Here is a 22,684-nt window from a genome sequence, read left to right on the forward strand (position 1 = left end):
TGAATATTATTAAAGGTGTAGGCTAGAGTCACAAAATAATAAAACCCTAAAAATCTAGGAAAAACCGACCAAAAGGATTAGGAAACGAAGCTTGGCCGAATTTTCTCTCTCATTTCCTAATCTAATTTTGATTAATTAATTCCTTTATTTTGAATTATGAATTAATTAATTTACAATAAAAATAATAAAATGATAATTTTCCTAAGTCAAACTTGCTTGATCATCAAATGGAAGCAAAGTCAGCTGCAAACTTGACATTTTCAACCAAAAATTGATGCTATGCAGACAAGTGTCTTATCTTTTGCCTTGTCATGATTCCATGGCCTCTCAATGATATTCACTGAATCCATGAAGTGTTGGATCCATTCTGTGCAACCCAGAGTCCATATGTGCACGAAAACAGTTACCTGGTTCTGTACCGACCTCCACCACTTAGATGCTTAAAACAAGCTTTGATCTTCAGGTATGGACAAGACCTTTTGAGAATTGAATACTCCCTTAATAAAACCAGCCAGGTTGTCCTTAAATCTCTTAGCTTGAGCCCTAGTGATTGGCCCCATCTTCATCCGTATTGGATCAGCATCCCAACGAGTAGTCGATTGTGCTGGCACGGGCGGATTCTCATCATCTATACTAATCACATGTAACATGAATATTTTTTCAATCAATCATCCAACATATAAATCAACATATAAATTGGCAATGCAATCCTAATATCTCTCGATTAAAAGAATAGCATGTGAATTATTAAGATCTAAATATGTTCACTTTCTTAAGTGCAAACAAAATTAAGTGTTCATGGTTTTTAGGCCTATGAAAGCATTAAGAACACAATAATCCATTATTTCATCACATCCATGTTTTCAACATCCATAATCAATAACATCAAAGAGTACAATTTAAAAGAGAAAATGAAAGAGAAGAAAAACTAGATATGTTTTGTCCCCTAGCTTATGAAGCCAAAATCTCCTTCTTCAATCTCTTCCTTCAAAACTAGCCAAAATTCCCTCTCACTCTTGCTGATGTTTTTGCCATATATCTATGCATAGAATGGTGTGGAGGTTGAAAATTGTAAGGCTTTAGATAGCCTTAAATTTTCCTTGAATCTCACTCCAACTAGGTTTCAAAACTCAATCCTATTGGATATTGAATGTGGGGCCAACTCCTTTAGATAATTTGGGATTAATTTTGGGCACTTAGTAATCAAATTAATAAGAGAAATTCATTGACCTTGTTAACCATAAGATTACCACATATACTCCTAAGTTTTCGGAACTTTATTTAGATAAAACTTTCTTGTTTTAGAAAAATCCCTTCAGCCTACCTTTAACCCATGTTTTAAACACCTTAATCTACTTATTTTGCTTTGAAATTACTAGGAAAAGTTAGATTTTTATCCTATCTTATAAAATCATATAAAATAATAAGGATTTGGATATCGAGAAGGCATCAAAACTCGATTCTCCTATGGGAATTGAAGTCTACCAAAATTATGTTGTAGCAGCAACTTGCAATTAATGCTGGGAATAATTGGCTTTTGAGAATACAATGAAACTTGACGGAGATATTCCTTAATAAATCAAGAAAATTCTCATCAATAAGCACTCAAAATTTCTCCCTGCAACTTCATATATGCTCAAAACAGTGATTACTATACAAATTTTTAGTTTTTCAACATTTTGCTTAATTTTTTTATCTAAAAATTAGAAAAAATATAAAGTTACATAATTTTCCGTATAAAAATTAATATAAAATAACAAATATTAAATATAAAAATTGGCATAAAATGATAATATTTTATGCCTATCAATAAGCAATAATGATAGTTTTATAACCATAATACATATAATATAAGAATCTGTGTGTCATGCCAAATAAAAATTCCTATCATACAACTTTTAATTGTCCTAATGTATCGTAAACCCAATTGGGGAGTGGAAAATTATCAATCAGTCCTTAGTGTCATAAGGCATTGAGATCGGGACCTCTCAACCAACCTTTACATCACATGATAATAGCAAGGGTTTTAAAAATAATAATAATAATAATATATATATATATATATATATAATTACAACTATATCCATAGTCGTATCTAAAACTATGTGTAACTTAGCACACAGTATGACAAATTCATATCTCACATATATTTCATCACAAAAATATCATTTATTCCTTTATATCTATCCTAAAAATTCAATGTAAATATTTGGCATACCATATGCATATTTTATATATATATATATATATATATATATAAGATAATATGAACAATAAAATAATCAAAACATAAGTATTTATTTGATACCGAGTTATATAGCATTAAGAAATCTAATTACCAAAACTTTTTAAATAACAAGATTCATAATTTTTCCTTGAGCATATTAGAATTTGGGAATATTTAAAAACTTACCAAAAATCACATGAAATGATAACTTATATTTATATATATATATATATATATAAATGCATAAATTCTATAATCATAATTTATTAAAAGTTCCATAAAACTTCAGAACCAAGAAATCATAAATTTAACATGCGTAAAATATTTATGAAAAGAAAAATCCACTCAGAGATATATCTCACTCCTAATCCGCGGTTGAATCACCTCAAGTCTCTGTCCCAGTGCCTAAATTATAACAAGAATACTTCTTAGGCTTTCAAAAATTAATCTAAAGACATTGGTGCATATAAAATATCTTAAAAAAAACTTCTGAAACTCCATAATTACCAAAATTGGACATTGTTGAAAAGATAATAATCTTGCCACTTTGTGTAAGCCAAAGTTCACTAAGGTTTGCACCATCTTTCTTTCTTGACAAGAACCATTATGTTGAATGTCTTAAATAAATATTTATGTCTATGTTTCTTGCTCTTTTTAATGTTTTTGGATCACCTAAGTATTGTTGTATCTATCTTAGAAATTGTCCTTTTTTTGTTGGGTATAGCTATTTACTTGTAAAATGGCTATGTACTGGAAATTGCACTTCCAGCAATATAGGTCCATTGTGGGAGCTGGTGTGTTCTTTGTTGTTTGAACCAGGTTATGAATTTTTGATATGTTATAATAGACTTGAAAAGAAAAATATATCAAAAAGAATGACTCAAAAAGGACTAGGAAAGCCCAAGATATGTAGGTTGCAAAGTGACATAACTGCTGAGATTTTCAGCAATTATAGACCACAAGTTTAAGATGAATTGGAGGCCTTACTCAATTCATTTGGCCCTGGTATTCTCTAGATTTCATCTTTAATATTTTAAAATACCACATGTCAAAATTAAAGCAGTTTGGATGAAGATATCCCAGTCTTCCATCAGGTTAAAAGAGCTTTATCTGATTTGGAAGAAGACAGTTTTTGCAATTCAAATTCTCACCAACATTTACTATCTTTGTACACTTACATATGCAGCTGGTATTTGAACGTTTTGTATTAAATTATTGGGTAGGAAATTTGTATTTTTTTGAATGTGAAAGACTTTATTTAGTCTCACACACACTACACATGTGTGAGCCAAGTTTTGTACTAATATAATACAACAATGAAATGAAAAACAGCAATTATTGTGCTGTTTAATTTGTATGGCCTACTCTCAGTATCTTCTCTTCTTCTTTATCTTCTTCTTCTTCCTTCCAAACAAAAACCCTAACAATCCTCAATATCACCATTCAAAAAAAAAAACACAAAAATCACCTAAACACCAAACCAAAAACCGGATTAAAGGTTGTGCACAAAATTAACACCTTGTGTACAACACTTTTGGTCAAGTGAACCCAAAACTACACCAAACTCAAACATGGTATTAAATCTTTGTTTGAAACATTGAGGGTACTTGTGAGCTTTCTATCTAGCCTATTTTCTTGTGAGAGAACCCCCAATTTCATTCTTTTCATTTTTGGTTTGAAGTGGTACAAAAATCTAGCTAGAAAACTCACCAAAAATCAAACCCAAGAGTTACTTTCTTCAAAATCTGGTTCTGTGTCATAGCTTCTCAAAGTTTTGTACCACCCCACTCCACCAAAATTTGAGGGCCAAAATTACACCATTTGGAGCATAAAGATGAAAGCCTACCTACAAGCCTTTGGACTTTGGGACATGATGGGAAAAGGTTATGGAGCTGAGGGGTTAAGAGCAAATGTCACATAAGCACAAAGACTTGCACATAAGATCGAGATAGCTAAAGGATTCAAGGCCTTGACAACCCTTCATTCTTCAATAAGTAACTCCGTCTTCATTAAAATCATATCTTGTACAAGTGCTAGAGAAGTTTGGTTAAAGTTGCAAGAAGAATTTCTAAGAAACACTAGGACTAGACAAATGCAAATTTTGAACTTAAAAAGAGAGTCTGAAACAATTAGAATGAAAGAAAATGAGTTGGTTAGACTTCATCGATAGAATACTAAGAGTTGTGAACCAAATTAAAGTCCTTGGAGAGCCATTGACTAACCAAAGGGTTGTAGAGAAGGCATTAATGAGCTTACCCGAAAAATCTGAAGCTAAGACTTCTTCCTTTGAGGAATCAAGAAATCTTAGTGAGATTACTTTGAGTGAGCTTATCAATGCCCTCCAAGAAATCGAACAAAGAAGAGCCATAAGAAAGGAGTAGTCTTTAGAAACTGTTTTTATGTCTAGTCAAAGCAAAAGGAAGAACAAAAAGGACAACGACAAGAACAAAAAGAGGAATCGGTTATAAAGGTTTCAACAACAACAACAACAACAATTTCAATAACAATAACAATGCAAGGCAACAACAAAGAGGACAACAATAAAACCATGGGAGTTATCAGTCATGCCCCCATTGCAAAAAGCATGGACATGCACCAAAAAAGTGCTTTTAGAGACCGGATGCAACTTGTGATAAATGTGGGCAAACAAGACATGTTGGGAAAGTATGCAAGCAATGACGGCAACAAGCAAATGTTGTGAATGAGGAGGCTGAGACCTTATTTGTGACTACATGCCTCAAAGCTATAAGAGTGGTCTTGGTTGGTTGGTAGATAGTGGTTGCTCACACCACATGACTTATGACCAAACCAACTTTGTGGAGCTTGACCAATCCTATAAGACAAGGGAGAAAATTGGAAATGGAAGTTTCATGGATGTAGAAGGAAAAGGAGACATCTCATTGAACACCAATAAAGGTGCAAAACTTATCCAAAATGTTCTATATGTGCCTTCATTCTGTGAAAAATTTGTTGAGTGTTGCACAAATAGTTGAAAAGGGATATGTTTTGAACTTTGGCTATGATAGTTGTTTGACATTGGATGCTTTTGGAAATGAGATGTTTAAAGTTGTCTTGAAAGATAAAAGCTATAGGTTGAATTTTGCTAGATGGTGAACAAGCTTTGACATGCAAAGTTGAGTCCATTTCTCAACTTTGGCATAAAAGGCTTGATCACTCTAGTTATGGTGCAATGAAGAATATTAATACTTTGGTGAATGATATACCCTTAATTGATGATGTGAAAAATTTTTATGAAGTTTATCAACTTGGAAATGCCACTAGGTTGCCATTTCCTAAAACCGATGCATGAAGAGCTAAGGAAAAGTCAAAACTTGTTCATTCGGATATGTGTGGTCTCATGAGTGTGTCTTATTTAAATAGTTGTAGATACTTTCTTACTTTCATTGATGACTACTCTAGGATGTGTTGGGTTTATTTTCTAATAAATAAATCAAAAGTTCTTGAAAAGTTTATGGAATTTAAGAAAATGGTTGAAAATCAAGGTAGGTCCACCTTGAAGTGCTTAAGAATTTATGGCTACTTGTTTGGACATGGCTTTAGGAGGAGCCAAAATGAATCCGCCTTATATGTGGGGATTAAAGGAAGTATGGTAGTGATCTCTTTGCATGTGGATGACTTATTGGTCACCGGTAAGGACCCAAGGAATGTGGATATGCTAAGACATGAACTTGAGGAGGATTTTGAGATGTCTAGCTTGGATCTCATGAATTAGTTCATTGGTGTGGAAGTAATGAAATGCCAAAGAGGAATATTTGTATCACAAGAAAATTACATTAAAGATCTTTTGAAGAAGTTTAATCTTGAAGAATACAATCCAATGAGCACTCCAATGATCCAAGGAAAGAAGTACCAAAAAGATGATGGCATACCGAAGGTAAATTCTACTCTTTACCGATCCTTAATCGATAGTTTACTTTATATGTGCTCATCTGGGCTGGATATTATGTATGCCGTGTGTGTGCTTTTAAGATACATGCAAGAGCCCACCCAAATTCATCTTAGATGTGCTAAAATGGTTCTTAGGTATCTTAAGGGCACTAGTGATCATGGAGTTTGGTATGAAGCAAAGGATGAGTTGAAGCTTATTTGCTGTTCAAATAGTAATTGGGCAGGCTATATTAATGATATGAGGAGTATTTTGGGTTACTTGTTTTCACTTGGGAGTGGTCCTTTTCTCATGGAATGTAAAGAAGCAAAGCACAAGGGCCCAAAGTACCGCGGAAGCCGAATATATTGCTTGCTCAACTTGTGCAAACCAATGTATATGGTTAAGGAAGTTAATGGGAGATTTTGGTCATACTCAAGAAGGTCCAACCATCATCAAATATGACAACACTTCAGTAATTTCAATAGCCAAGAACCCGGTACAACATGGAAGAACAAAACATACTCCGGTGGAATATCATTCCTTGAAGGAGTTTGAATGTCTTGGAGAACCCTACGGATGAATTAACAAAGTCACTTGGAAAGACCAGACTTAAGGCATTAAGGACTCTCCTAAATGTCTCTATCAAGATTACCAAGGAGGAGTGTTGAAAAGGTGGTAATCTTGCCACCTTGTGCAAGCCAAAGTTCACTAAGGTTTGCATCTTCTTTCTTTCTTCACAAGAATCATTTTGTTCAATATCTTAAAGCAATATTTATGTCTATGTTTTATGTTCTTTTTAATGTTTTTGGATTGCCTAAGTATTGTTGTATCTATCTTAGGAATTGTCCTTTTTTATTGGGTATTGCTATTTATTTGTAAAATGGCTATGTGCTGGAAATTGTGTTTCTAGCAACATACGTCTATTTTGGAGGTTGGTGTGTTATGTGTTGTTTGGACCAGATTATGAATTTTTTATATGTTGTAATAGACTTGTAAATGAAAACATATCAAAAATAGTGACTCAAAAAGGACTTGGGAAGCCCAAGATATGCAGGTTCCAAGTTGGTATAATTGCTAAGATTTTCAACAGTTATAGCCCACGGGTTTGAGATAAATTGGAGACCTTATCCAATTAATTTGGGCCTGGTATTCTTCAGATTTCATCTTTAATATTTACATGACACATCTCAAAATTCAAGTAGTTTAGATGAAGATATCTCAACCTTTCATCAGGTCAAAGGAGATTTACTCGATTTGGAAGAAAATAATTTTTGCAATTCAAATTCTCACCAACCTTTACCATCTTTATACACTTACATGTGCAGCTAATATTTGAATATTTTGTATCAGATTGTTGGGTGAGAAATTTGTATTTTTTGAATTTTCAATACTTTACTTGGTCTCACACACACTACACATGTGTGAGCCAAGTTTTATACCAATATAATACAACAATGTAAGAATGTCAAAATGGCAAGATGAGGTTGGTTTTTAAAATCTCATCCCTGTCCCTGCAGAGAATTTTCTATCCCGTCCCCATGGTTTTCTCCATTTCTTTATAGATGGGGCGGGGATGGGGATTCCCCAATCAGGGATAGGACGGGGTAGTTTTCCCCACTTTTTTTTTATTTATTTTTTTGAAAAATTTATATAATTTTTTTTTATGAATAAAATGTAAATAAAGTGACTAAAGTGCAACAAAAATACAATAAAATACATTGATGTCAATGGCCAAAGTTGAGGGTTTAGTGTTGGAGCTTGTAAGAAAAGAAGAAAATAATGTTTTACATAAATAAAACTAGAAAAAATTAAATAAATAAATAAATATATATATCGGGCCGGGTTCGGGGCGGAGTGTTTATTCCCCATCCCCGGCTCGTCTCTGCTTTGGGTTTTAAACCTTTGTCCCAAGCCCACCCCGCAATCCTGATTTTTCAGGAAAAAATCGCCCCATTAGGGGCGGTGCACCTCGGGGATCGGGTTGTACCGGGCAAATTGTCATTCCTACAACAATCAAATAAAAAACAACAATTAATATGTTGTTTAGTTTATGTGGTCTACTCTTAGCATCTTCTCTTCTTCTTTTTCTTCTTTTTCTTCCTTCCAAACAAAAATCCTAAAAACCTCAATATCACCATACTAAAAACAAATACAAAAATCACCTAAACACCAAACCAAAAACCAGATTAAAGGTTGTCCAGAAGACTAACACCTTGTGTACAACACTCTTAGCCAAGTCAACCCAAAACTACACCAAACTCCAACAGACATCACTGGCCAATTGTATTGCAAACCTTAAGGATCGGATATCTAAAATTGAAGCTTTTCACTTTAAGATAAATTTTATGAAATTGAATATTCTATTGGATACTATTAACATCTAATTACACAGTACCAAATTCAATTTAATCTAAAGTTGTCAAAACATAATCCAATTTTCCTTGGCATTAAATTAATTGACCCAGAAAATGGAAATATACTCCAATGGTAAACAAACTTGACCAATCATATACCGAATTGAAGTTTATGGAATGGGTAAAAAGTTGGTAAGCTCACTTCGTCCAACAATGGCACCCGGTGACCAGAAAATGCATCTAAAGTTTCGGCCAAACTTAAGGTTGATAGATCTCCCAAAAGGTGAGAAATTAGAGCAATTGAAGGCCATATTTGAGCTTATTAGAGGGGAAAACTTATGGCATTGCTTAAAATTGCCAAAAATGGGAAAACCTAAGGTTATAGAAATTGTACCACAGGAAAAGTGATCGATCCCAACATAGTGGTTTGACCAAAAATTTTTTAGATTTGGTTAAAATTTGATGGCAAAATGAGTGTATGCTACATGCACCAACATTCAGCCAGGAAGCTAGTCAAAACCTTGTGATATGGTAAACCAAAGCCGCCAACTTTGGATCATCGAGTTGTGAGCATTCGATGACCGTTCACCCTACAAATTTATAGGTTAGTTAGACTTTGAGTGGGTAACAATGAAGGGTTCTGCATGAGGCTTAAAACTCGGTTGATTTGATGGTTTTAAGTGGTTGCATGCATGAGGTGTAGGTTAGTTCGATGGATAGGGAGCTGGGTCATGGGTTTCACATGATTCTTAGGTATTTTGGGACTTTAGGGTATTTTCTGGATTATTTAGTCCCATGGAATACCTCATGAGGTATATATAGGTATTTGGATCATTAATAAACAAAAATTTAGACTGGTTTGGACATAAATAAAATATCGATGATCAAACTTTTCAGAACCATAATTTTTTAATTATAACTCAGGATCATGCATGCCGCCGACCTATAAACTCTTGTCAGTGAGTATGCAATGGTATAAGAGACAACGTTATATTACATCTTTAAAAAAAAAAAGTCAAACTTGATTTTATGTGAAAGTCCAATTCGATCAAGCTTGATCAAACCGCTTAAAAATTTAAATTTGAAATAGGGAATATATTCTTAATCCAAGTCTATTAAGAATATATAGGGAATATATTCCTAATACCTAGTTTATTAGGAATATATAAGGACTAGCCATGAGCTAGATCTCCATGTATGTTTTTACAATTAAGGAAATATATTCAGGAATATTTCATATAGATCTTCTGAAGTTTGCATTAATTTCAATTTAATCCGTTAGATTTTAAAATTTTCAACTAGTACCTTTATAGGTGGTGTAAATGAAAATTTTTAGAGGGGTGTGAATGAAAATTTTTGAAAGGGTGTGAATAAAATAACAAGAGAGGAAAATAAAAATTATTGGAAATCTAAGAGGAGATAAATGACATTTTTGAACCATAAAGTGCAAACTGTATTTAAATTAAATCTCAGGGGAGGTAAATGACATAAATCCTAAATTCTAACCCACATTGTCAAAAATAGTCTACAACAAGACTAATCATCATTTTGTACTCAATTAAATTCAAAATTGCTTTTTTTAAAAATTATTATTATTATTATTGTTATATATTTTCTAAAACGGCAATATTCATATCCAAATAAATCCGCAATGCTCAATTACATATGTTTATATATATATATATATATATATATATATGGAGAGGGTTCCCCATACAATACCTTTTGACAAAACATTTGACAAATAATCTTGTCTTTTCAATTTATTAAATTTAAGTCTTTTAGGTCATATTTGGGAAATGTCAAAATTAGTGAGAATTTGAAATTCCCTTAAAAATGAATTTTTTTTGTGGTTGGATGGCTTTAGAAGGAGAAATTATGGCCCTAGGGGGAAAGTATATCTCACAATATGGAAAAATATGGTGGAAAATAAATTCTCCAAAAACATTGTCATTTAAAATTCCCTGTTAAACTACTTTTATATATTTTGTTAAAAAAAATTTATTTTCATATATTGAAATAGAAATTAATTAATTACTTATAAGTCCTAAATAACCTTGCATAAACCAAACATTATAAAAACTAATTCATAAAAAATTGAATTATGAGAAATTAATCCTGGTAAACTAATTCTCAAAAATTGGATTTTTTTAAAATTTTGATACTTCCCAAATAGGGTCTTAAAAACCTTTAGATATTTCATATCTCTATTGAAACATCATTTATTGTTTATCTAAATTATTTATTACTGCTATAATTACTCTCTAGATTCAATTTCTCTCTCTCCTAATTAAGTTCAAAATGCTCTTTCTCTTGCTTATTTGGTTTATAATCTATAATTTTAATACATAGAAGAGAAACAAATGGGAATTACTAAAAATTGTACAATTTGGAATTCAATGAGGATTACGATTAATTACTCAATAATTCCTCAAAGCGAATGGGATTTTGAAATTGAATGATATATATATATATATATATATATATAGTTATGCTCAAATAAGATTATTAATATAGGGACTAATATGAGGTCTTCTTTTTTCAGCTATTGGATCGCATCAAATATTAAAATTTAAAATTATATTTATTAATTATCGGCTTCTGATAGGGTTCATTTTTCCTAAGTAAAATTTTGGTAAGTTAATAAAACTCATATTTGACTTTTTTTAAATTTTAAATTCTAACCCTTGATGTGATCTAATGGTCATTAAGGGTGAACCTTACTTTAATAAAGTAAGATGGACCTTACTTGAAACTGACTATATAAATATATAGTCAGGCTCAAATAAGATCGTTAATATGAGAACTAACATAAGGTCTTTCTTTTTCAGTCTTTGGATTACACATGAACTAATATTTAAAATAACATTTACCAATCACCAAGTTCCAATAGGGTTTACTTTTCCTAAGTGGGGTTTTAATGAGTCAGTAAACCCATATTTGATTTTTTTTGAATTTTAAATTCTAACTTTTAATATGATCTAATGGTCATCGAGGATGGACCTTACTTTAACAAAGTAAGGTGGATTTTATTTGAGATTGAGTGTGTATACATGTATAGCTAGGCTCAAATAAAGTCCTTAATATGAGAACTAACACGAGATTTTCCTTTTTAACCCTTGTAGTACATTAACAGTTAAGATTTAAGATTATATTTATTAATCATCGAGTTCTGAAAAAGTTCATTTTCCCTAAGTAGGGTTTTAGTATGTTCTAAAAACTTTTTGAATTTTTAATCCCAACTTTTGATATGATCCAATGGTCATAAAAAATGAACTTTTATTTAATAAAAAGGTAGACCTTACTTAAGACTAACTAAATACATATATGTGTCATGTGCATTGTGCATACCATGTGAGGAAGCAAAACTAATAGTGTTAGAGGAGAAGACTGGTGCTGCCAATATTTGTTAAATTCAAGGGGTATAAATGTTAAATATGAACTACAGGGGTTAATTTGCAAATCGGAATAAATTTCAAAGGGTAATAGTGCCAAAAACCTTCTTCTTATTATTATTATTGCTTAGAAGTTAGAAGTGCATACTAAGTAAAGGTTTTTATGCTTATTTGGCTCTCGTAATTTACTACTACTATTATTATTATTATTACTATTAAGATTTATAATTTTTTTTATCATTAGAGTTAATGGAATTCAAATCTCACCTATACAAAAGTGTAAACATTACTTCTACTCCACAAGATAACATGAGCATCTCTAATGACAAATCGCATTTTATCGTTGAACATTTCCAAAATTTAGTATTGGTATGAGCTCTCTAATAATAAATGCCAATGTCAATGAAAGACTTTGGCATTACTACTCCAATAGCAAATGTCAAAAAATTAACATTGCCAAATTTTAAAATGATGGAATCATCCTCGGGATCTTTCCCAGATCTCTGAAGTGGTCCGCTTAGGTAAGCCCTACTGCAATCTTCATTGAAAATCCTATAAAACTTCCCGTAATTTAGATATGACCTAATAGTACCGATAAAATATCAATAATACCTCTAAAAGATTTTCCATAAAATCAGCTCACTAATATCAAAATTTACCAAAAGTCCAAAGAAAAAAAGATAAAATAAATAATCATACATATCAAGTCAATCCACCAGAATAATCTATAGAAGTGTGAAAGTTTAGACTCAACAAAGATAACATAAAAGATAAGTATAGTATAAGTATGCAGAAAGTAAAACACATTAATAATGGTGGAACAACAGCGATGAAAATATGAGGATGAATATATTGGAAAGATGACACTGATGCCAAATGTAATATACAAAACCTGTCAGCTGAGGTCTAGAAAAACAATTTCAACATATAAAACTATGAGATAAACTCAATAAGTAGAATAAAATAATAATATGATAATAGCCATTTAACTTCAAGACTTTTCACTCAAGGCCTCACTTCCACTCTTTTGAAAAGTTCTTATCATAAAACTATTTCATAAAACCCAACTTATACTCCAATTAATATCATAATATGAGCATTCCATAATTAAAGAATTTAAAATATTGTTAATCAACTAATATAAATTTAATGCTCAAGAATGAACAATATAATCATAATTATATAACGATAACAAAAATGTAATAAAACTATCAATATGTATATCATAAAGAAAAACATATAATGTACCATACGATAGATCTAGTGCTGCCAATTGATGTATAGTATCTTAAAATACCACCAAATAGTAAAGAAATAAACCAACATCATAAGAAAGTGGCACATAACTTATCATTACTCTGAAAGAATGACATAAAACTTAATTATCATTCTTTCATATCCCAACTACAAATAGGATGATTAAGCTTACATGTGGTTAACAATGAAAACTAAACCAAACAACAATGCAATACTCATAAATAATCCTTCAAGATCATACTTTCTATATTTCCCAAACAAACACAGTACTATAAACTAGAATTTAATATTCAAACTTAATCATTTATTTAAATATTTCAAAAATTCCAAATTATTATTTCGTTCCAAAACATTAATACCAATAGTAAAATATAAAATACTTAAATATGCTTGAAAATATACAATATTTAATTTTCTTCCTTAAAACCAATTATTTTCCAGAAAGATTAAATTATCAATTCAAATACCATGATATTTGAATACCAAAATTTTCAAGTTCATCATGAATTAATTAAAATTTAAAATCATTCAAAATCTTATCAAAAGTCATATGAAATTATAGCATATATATAAAAGCCTATATTCATAAATATATACGATGAGCATTTAAAACAAACCATATATACAAGATATTCCAAGAATATATATTGTACCAATATGCCCAAAATTATTCAAAAATATAAACCACTTACAAAATGTTGTTGATGTCCACTTCTACTCCTCTAAATGATCTTATCCAATCTCAGTATGGATGCTTATTGAAACACCCTACCTCTACTAGCAAACCTACCATTCTCTGCCAATCATATATATAAAATATTCAATAATATATATATATATATATATATATATATATATATATATATATGTATATATATATATTGTACAAATATGCCCAAAATCAATTAAAAATATAAATCACTCATAAATAGTCCTGATGTCCACTTCTACTCCTCTATAAAATTGTCTCCAATCTCAGTAAGCATGTCTTAACTGGTTGATTTATCAATCTCTGCCAATATAGGGTTTATGTTTAGAGCTTTCAAAGAGATCACTCATCCCTAAATTACTATCGTCTAAGCACACTTAACTTTGAAATTATTTCGAACCCTAAAACCAACTGCTCTACAAAAGCTTTGGTGTTATGAGAGTGTGTATCATTATATTTGAAACATCCCCTAATCTATATATGAGTGATATGAGATTGGACACTAGACAACTTGCTAGTGCCTAGCACCCGCCCACACTATTCGTCACACTTGTAATATAATAAAAAAAATTTTAGGTTTCAAAAATAAAATCCAAAACATTATTTGTATCAAATATTTAAAACTTTTAAACCGTAGTCCAATATTAGACATGTTGTCAGTTTACAAACTCGTATTCACGAACTTTAAGCTAAAGTGTACTAGTCAAACTAAAATTGTTTACCACACAAAAAGTCAAACACGTAACCCATATATGTTCCACTTGGTTAACTTTAATAAAAAATTCAAAGTTTAAATATTTTACCAAGATTGATTGTTACATAAAATTTACTTTAATCAAATTTGAGGACCCATATTAAAAAGAAAAGCATGCAGGTAAAAAAATATGAGATCCACATTTAAATATTCTTTTAATTAATTAAAAAATAAATTTAATTCAATAACAATATGATCTCATTGGTGGAACCCACTAGCAAATTTTACCAATTGCATGTTTGTTACAAAATTTGGCACAAAAAAAAATAAAATTGACAAAATTTATCGTTCCCTATTAGAGTAGCAAAGAGTCTATTGTGCCATCTTTTAGCAATTACATGTGAAAACGACTTTAAAATTGCTTTAAAATTTGGCATAAAAAATACAATTAACAAATTTTATCATTCAGCAGCGAAGAAGTTATGTGTGGCATTTTTTAGCAGCTACGTGTCAAAATGCCATTAGAAATTCTAATATTTATAACCAAAACAAAAATGAAAAAAGGAAAACGGACCAAGTCTGAAAAATGCGATAAAATAAAAATTTTATATATATATATATATACACTTTTTCTTTTATTGACAGATGTACCATTCTCCATTGGAGTAGCAAAGCTATTTGTGTCACTTGTTAACAGTGGCATGCCAAAATGCCAACGGAGATGCTCTGACATTTATAATTGGAACAATAATAAAATGAAAAAAGAAAATGGACCAAAAACTCCACTCTATGCGAACCTCGAAGGCAGAAAACTTGTGTAGAAGAAAGCGGGAAATCTGTATCTACTCTCTTAACACTCAGAAGAACAAATGGCATTTCCGCATCTCTCTTCTTCAACAAATTGGAATTCGCATATTTCTCATTCCAATCCCAATTTGCAGAAATTCCTTTCGCCATTAATAAGCACCCAATTTGGACAATGCTTTCGAATATCCCACTCACTTCCCACCCATCTCTACTGATCAGAACTTACCACAAGGTTTTATAAAATCGCTATCTTCTTTTCAACACTCGGCACCTATCCATTTCTCTCTTAGCCCTCAAACCCTCTTGGCTCCGTCATGAGCTGCTGCAACTGCAACTGCAGTGTGGAAAACGGAAAGCCCAGAATTTTGGCTGTCATTCTTGATTTGGATGGGACCCTTTTGGATACAGGTCTCCTTAACGCAAACCCATTAGTATTTGCTTGATGGGTCTCTCTATTTTTCTCTAACTTTCTTATTAATGTGTGGGCGCGTGTTTGGCTATATGCAGAGAGAGCTACAAAGGGTGTTTTGAAGGAATTTTTGGCAAAGTACGGTAAGGTTTTGGATGAGGAAAAGGAAGGGAAAAAGAGGTTGGGGATGACACTGAAAGACTCAGCTTCAGCCATTGTTAAGGACTATGATCTTCCGTTGACACCTGATCAGTATATCGACGAAATCATTTCCACGTATCGAGAAAAGTAACTATCTTTATCTCTCTGTTGAACATGTTTAGTAAATTTATACTTTTGCATTTCTCTACGTGCTTATGAAATATTCATGTATATTAAAATTGTATTCAATTTTTCACCATTAGAGGATATGCTATCAAGCAATAAGTGGTTTCTTAGTAAGAAATACTGTAATCATAATCCTCCTTGGTTCAAGAGGCTTGTATATTATTACCATAAAAAAATAAAAAATAAAAAATAAAAAATAAAAAATAAAAAGATGCATATATAGATATATATATATATATATATATATTTTCGTTTATTGATCTATTTGTTTTTGAGATTACTGTCTAATATTTTGGTTTTGCATTATGTATGGATGGTATAGCCATGGAAAAAGTAAATACTTTTTAACTATTTGTGCCTGTTAATGTTTATAGCTGTTGTATAAGGTATGACATAGAAACTAGAAAGAATTGGAATGTTTTGACAGAGATATGGAGAGAATTATTTTGTGAAATAACAAGAAGTGTAAGATAGTTCGCCTATTGATATTACGTGGTGGTGTGTTTTAGGTTCCTTTAGTTGTCTAATAGATATCTTTTCTTGCTTAAGGACTTTCCTGATGGAGTTCCAAAATTTGAGCAAACTAAGAGACAAGTAAAAGCTTTACTTATAATAATATGCCATTGAAAATCAGTTTTTAGCCTATCCACTTTCAAAATTTTATGCCATTTGGAAGAAGCAGGAATAAAAAATAAATAGAATAAAAATAAAAAATAAATTAAATAAAAATCCCAAAGAAATGCAAAAGGTATCTGTGGGAAGCAGTGAAAGGATAATAGTCGATACTTCACAGTTTAGAAGATTCTAATGGTGATTATTTTGTCTCTGAAGATCATTAGTCATAACGGGAATTTGAATGGAAAAAAAAAATGAAATATTAACTAAGACGGATGGGGTTTAGAATTGCTTATCAGAGAGTTCTTAAGCCTTAGTTTCAATTACTTTGCTTCTTTATTGTGTATTTGGCTGTATTATTTTTTTCTAGCTACCTATAAGTTTAGTTGTTGTCAATAAAGATTTTCATTGTTGCAGCAATTTGGCTTTGTCTCTAAAAGATTATGTAAAATTTTCATGGTCTGCAAATTTTCATCGAAATCGGTCATGCCTTATAATATGGTATCTACAGCCTTGTATTTACTTCTTACACTTTAAATGTATTCTTTTAGGTGGATAAATGCCAAGGCACTTCCCGGTGCTAATCGACTTATCAAGCATCTCTATGATCATGGAATACCGTTTGCTCTTGCTTCAAACTCTTTACAAGAATATATTGATTCAAAAATATCTCATCAAAGAGGTTGTATATTCTCTTTTGTTTCTTGATATTAGATAAAAGAGAGAAATATATATATAGATATTTCGGTAGTGGCATTTTCCTATTATTTTGAATTTTTATTTGTATATTTAATAGTAAGATAGCTAATTAACTTGACTTGAAATTTCTGTTGAAAAGTGATAATTAGTTGGAGAAAAATGAAAATTATAATCCTTGGACATCCTTAATATTTGAAGTAATTTTGTGGGTTTCTTATGGAAGCTTGTGCATTAAACATTTCAGTCTTAGGATGATATGCAAATTCTCTGCTTATTTTTCTGTATCTTATCCATCCATCTGTAATTTGTGTAGGTTGGAAGGAATGCTTTTCAGTAATTCTTGGCAGTGATCAGGTTAAAGCCGGGAAGCCCTCACCAGATCTGTAAGTTTTTTCACATTAAGTAATTATGGAGAAATTATAAGCCTGCCTTGAAAATCACTTGCTGCTGAATAAGTCCACTTCGCAACCAGGAGGATACTTTTAAGGCCCTATGAATTTCTCTCGTAAGAGTAACTATGTAAAATGCTACCATAATGTCACTAAAATACTCAAACATTATAAAATTTTAAAATTATTTAAGACATGAGAAAAAATATATGAAAATAAAAATATTTTAAGGAAGACAAAAATGAATCCCAGTTCCCATTGAAAACGCTATGAAAATGGTACCCAACTGCTCCCTATTTGATTTTTTTTTTTTTTTCTTTTCCCTTTTCTTTATTAAATTAAATTTTATTTCATAAAACTTATTTAAACGTTTTCCAAGTTGTTATTAGATTTGTAGAGGCAGCAAAGAGAATGGGTGTCGATGCACTTCATTGCCTGGTGATTGAAGACTCGTTGTAAGACTAATCCTATTTTAGTTAACTGCTACTACTGTTTTACTGCTTCTACTGTATTTATGCTCCTTCTGCTACTTCTACTATTGTATTAGTGCTAGTAGCTGTATGTATTTATGCTGCTAATACTGCTGTAGTAATGTTGCTATTGCTGATGTGTTAATGCCACTACTGCTCTATCAATGTTATGAATAAATACTATTCTTTGAAATGCTACTGTAGTAATCCTGTTGCTAACTTCATTCACCAAATTTTGAGTACTTGTTACAAGTCAGCATTTTGATGTTAAATAATAAATGTGGTACAACATGAGAAAGTGGAAGCAGAGGTAAACTAACTAGAAAGTATCACGTCAGTTGGTATCTAAATTTTAATAAGTTTGTTACTCTTGTATAACTGTTTTATTAATGTTGCTACTGCTACTACTACTGTATTAGTGCTGCTACAACCACTAATACTATATTAATGCTACTATTACTACTACTACTACTGTGTTAATGTCACTGCTATACCATATCGTTGCCATTATTGCTGCTGTATTAACACTACTACTGCAATATTAATGCTGTCACTGATACTACTACTGTATTAATGCTGCTGCTACTAGTACTACTAGATTAACGTTGCTACGACTAGTAGTAGGAGTTATTAGTGGCTACTACTAGGAGTTAGAACTGATTTTGACGTTAAAAAGTTTTCTTCCTACTAGATTAATGTTGCTACTATTAGTAGTAGGGATTATTAATGGCTACTACTAGGAGTTAGTACTGATTTTGACTTTAAAAAGCTTTCCTTATCTGTTGGATAACTGACCATGGTTTTCTAATCTTTTAGCATTAGAGAAAGAGTAAGTATAAAAATATGGCTCATCATTTATTGAAACCTATGTTTTTATGAATTGAACAAGGTATATTAAAAACTTTTAAGGGCCACTAAAGTGATTTCTGAAGGACTATTAGATCTGCATATACTTGGCAATTAAGTTTTAGGTCATTAACCATTGCATAGCACTAGCTTTGGACTGTTTGATCTTTATAACAAGTACTACTAGATTAACGTTGCTACGACTAGTAGTAGGAGTTATTAGTGGCTGCTACTAGGAGTTAGAACTGATTTTGACGTTAAAAAGTTTTCTTCCTACTAGATTAATGTTGCTACTATTAGTAGTAGGGATTATTAATGGCTACTACTAGGAGTTAGTACTGATTTTGACTTTAAAAAGCTTTCCTTATCTGTTGGATAACTGACCATGGTTTTCTAATCTTTTAGCATTAGAGAAAGAGTTAGTATAAAAATATGGCTCATCATTTATTGAAACCTATGTTTTTATGAATTGAACAAGGTATATTAAAAACTATTAAGGGCCACTAAAGTGATTTCTGAAGGACTATTAGATCTGCATATACTTGGCAATTAAGTTTTAGGTCATTAACCATTGCATAGCACTAGCTTTGGACTGTTTGATCTTTATAACAAGTATAAGGGTGATATGGTTGAAAAAGAATTGCTTCTGATAGTTTCCGAAATTGAATAGAAACATAAAATTTGCATCACACAGGGTCCTAATTTTTGGAATTTTTATCAAGAAATATGACTAAGGTGAATACAAAATGCTTAAGGCTTATAAGTCTGAAACAAATTGCACTCCTGTTGATTATTGCCTTGAAATGGTCCCATCTAGTTCCTCCATAGTTTGCTTTCCAAGCATTGAGTACTAATAGTCTTATAAACTCCATTTAAGGTGTCTCTGACCGTGCAGATTATAGGAGGAATATGTGTTACGTTTGTTACAAGCTATACTAACTTGGAATTATGCAGCATTTTGAGCCTTAGTAGATCTATTAAACAGCTTAGCCACCAACTACTTGGCCTTTTGTCCTGAAGATTTAAATTTCTGTAGTTTTGGACTTTCTTTATGCTGCAGTGGAAATTGTGGGTTAGAAAAGTAAACAAGAGTTTTTAGGACATTCTTTTTATTCTCCTTTTGTAGTTATTTGAGAATCTTATGCAATTTACTAGTAGCCAGTTCGTGGAATGAGATAATTTGTAAGATATTGTCATTGAATTTTACTGGCTTCACTGTATCTCATGCAATATGTGCCTTTGGCCAAAAAAGAATCCTTTTTTTCTTTGTAATTGTAATCACTTTGCTTGACAAAAATTAATACCAGTCTATATATTTCTATAGAGTTGGTGTTAAAGCTGCCACTGCTGCCAAAATGGAGGTAGTGGCTGTTCCACCGCAAACTGAAGCTGGTTGTTCTTCCCTAGCAAATACAGTCCTTCATTCTCTTCTAGAATTTCAGCCTGAGCTTTGGGGTCTCCCACCATTCAAAGACTGTATATATCTCTCGTTATACTTTGTGCATATGTATTAGTATTGGTATAGGCTCTTTATTACCTGATCTCATGATTTTTTTCAACTGATAATTGCAGGGGTAGAAAATGCCTTGCCAATTGAACCAATTCATCTTAGTGGTCTATATGTCAATGGGTTTGTGCATGAAGTCACAGGTTGGTGTATTTTTCTTCTGTTTTGAATCAATTTTCATAACTTGGTATAATAGGTGAAGATATTGGAACTCAGATTCACGAGTCTTAAGTTCTGGTGTAGCATGTCAGCTGGTAATTAAAGCTTGACACTTTAGTTACAAATTATCTTCTGCTAAATTTCAGAACTGTCTGTGTGTAATTGAGTGTCTTTCGGACCACAGATTTGGTAAACCTATATGAATGCAACTTAACATGATAATTTTTATGTTCATAAGTATGTTTACTTGATTAGAAATGTTTAATAATACCATGCGCATCTGGTTTTCTTGATTTTGATTTGTGGCCATTTGTTCTTGGATCTAAATACATAAAAACCAGAGGATGGAATATATGCTCTTCCTGACCAAGTTTTCGGAGTTTTGTTTGGGTGGGCTGAAGTTGATGCTTGTAGGACCTTCAAGGCTGTGGTTTGCATTGGACGGGATCAATGTTCCTGTACTCGTAAGAAAATAATTGTGCGTAACAAACTCTGAAATTAGTATTGATTTTTTTAGTTTCTTATCTCGTATGTTATGATATCTTGAGAAATTATCCATATTTTAGTCTTTTGACTCTATACATGAATTTAATTGGCTTTCTTTGAACTTAGGTAAAAATGTGTTACTTATAACATCAAACAGGAATTTTTTTTACTCTCTGAATATGCATCATGCTTTTAATTCAATTTTAGTTTTTACCACTTGATGGAGACTTTTGTTGTTCTTATGTAGCAATTGTGCATGGTTGATGGGAGCAACGACTGTATATCCAATCAGCAAATGAAGATCCTGCTTGTTGGTTACATACATAGTTTGAATGGCAAGGTAACGAAGGATTCGTAATGGCAAAACATAAAATCAAGTGAATAGTAGATACAAGTTATTACAGCCTATAAGATTATTCTGCTTCCTAGTTTTACTAGATTTACCATGGGTGCTGCAACAAATTTATTTTTGATACTCGTAAAGTCTTCAATGGAATTCAGTATTTGAAAATTGATATGATGTTGCTGATAATTAAGAAACACTATCGTAATGATGGCCAAATATTGCTACTATGGTAGTGATGTGCTTAAAAACATTAAGCTGTGATGGCCAAATAGTACTACTATGGTAGTGATGCGCTTACAATGTTGAATAATGCTGGGAGCACCAAGTTGCTGATCAACTTATTTACCAAGTGAAGTGACAAAATAAGATGTCATTATTTAATTAGCTTATATTTAGTTTCGCTTATCCTTTTAAGGGCTACTCATCCATATTTTGGTATTGTTAATTTTTCAGCCAGTAAAATTATAACACATCACCTTTGCCACAACGCTTGGTAAATAAGTTGGTAAAACAACTTGGTACCTGTACTGCTCCATAAATGATGCTTTAAGACATTTGATTTGAAAAGCAGATTATTATTTTTAAAAAAAGGCCGTATACACTTTGTCAGCTATGCAGTTTTACTAGGAATGTCTTCTTTTCCTCAATGCTATATTTGGTGCAGAAAACTCAAAGAAAAGAGTGTGTAAACATTTCTAGACGTAACCTTCTATGTCCCTTCAATATTCAATTGTTGATAAATTTCCATGGCTTAAAGTTTGGCACTCAACAAAAAACATTTTCTTAGCAGAGTTATGGGTATCCACCAGAAAATGCAACCATGGATACAGAAGTACTAGAAGAATATAAGTCTATTGCGAGGGCTTCATTGGATCTACCAATGTTTATTCAGGATTCTTACATGCTTTCAAAAGCTTCATGTGGAGGTCATGGTTGCCTTTGATGTGAAAGAATATGATTGTAATCTTCTGCAGTTCTTTATTACTCCAATAAGAAGTTACAACTAAATCATAGAACTTTATTTATAGATATATATTGCAGACTGATTCAAATAGTGGAAGTCAAATGGTTTTTCTTTATTTTTGTTGTTGAGTTATCA

General features: G+C 31.6%; 1 protein-coding gene across 1 annotated transcript; it reads left to right on the forward strand.

The window, feature by feature from the left end:
- The first annotated feature begins 15,246 nt into the window (after positions 1–15,246).
- Positions 15,247–22,664, forward strand: LOC107405446 (bifunctional riboflavin kinase/FMN phosphatase). The gene is made up of 10 exons (XM_016012503.4): positions 15,247–15,740; positions 15,840–16,029; positions 17,235–17,365; positions 17,696–17,765; positions 18,161–18,226; positions 20,412–20,563; positions 20,660–20,737; positions 21,095–21,231; positions 21,487–21,579; positions 22,376–22,664. The coding sequence occupies exons 1-10, from the start codon at positions 15,647–15,649 to the stop codon at positions 22,526–22,528; spliced, it is 1,164 nt and encodes a 387-aa protein (XP_015867989.3). The 5' UTR covers positions 15,247–15,646; the 3' UTR covers positions 22,529–22,664.
- The last annotated feature ends 20 nt before the right edge of the window (positions 22,665–22,684 follow it).

The sequence above is a fragment of the Ziziphus jujuba genome, chromosome 4 (genome assembly GCF_031755915.1).
Source record: "Ziziphus jujuba cultivar Dongzao chromosome 4, ASM3175591v1".
NCBI lineage: Eukaryota > Viridiplantae > Streptophyta > Magnoliopsida > Rosales > Rhamnaceae > Ziziphus > Ziziphus jujuba.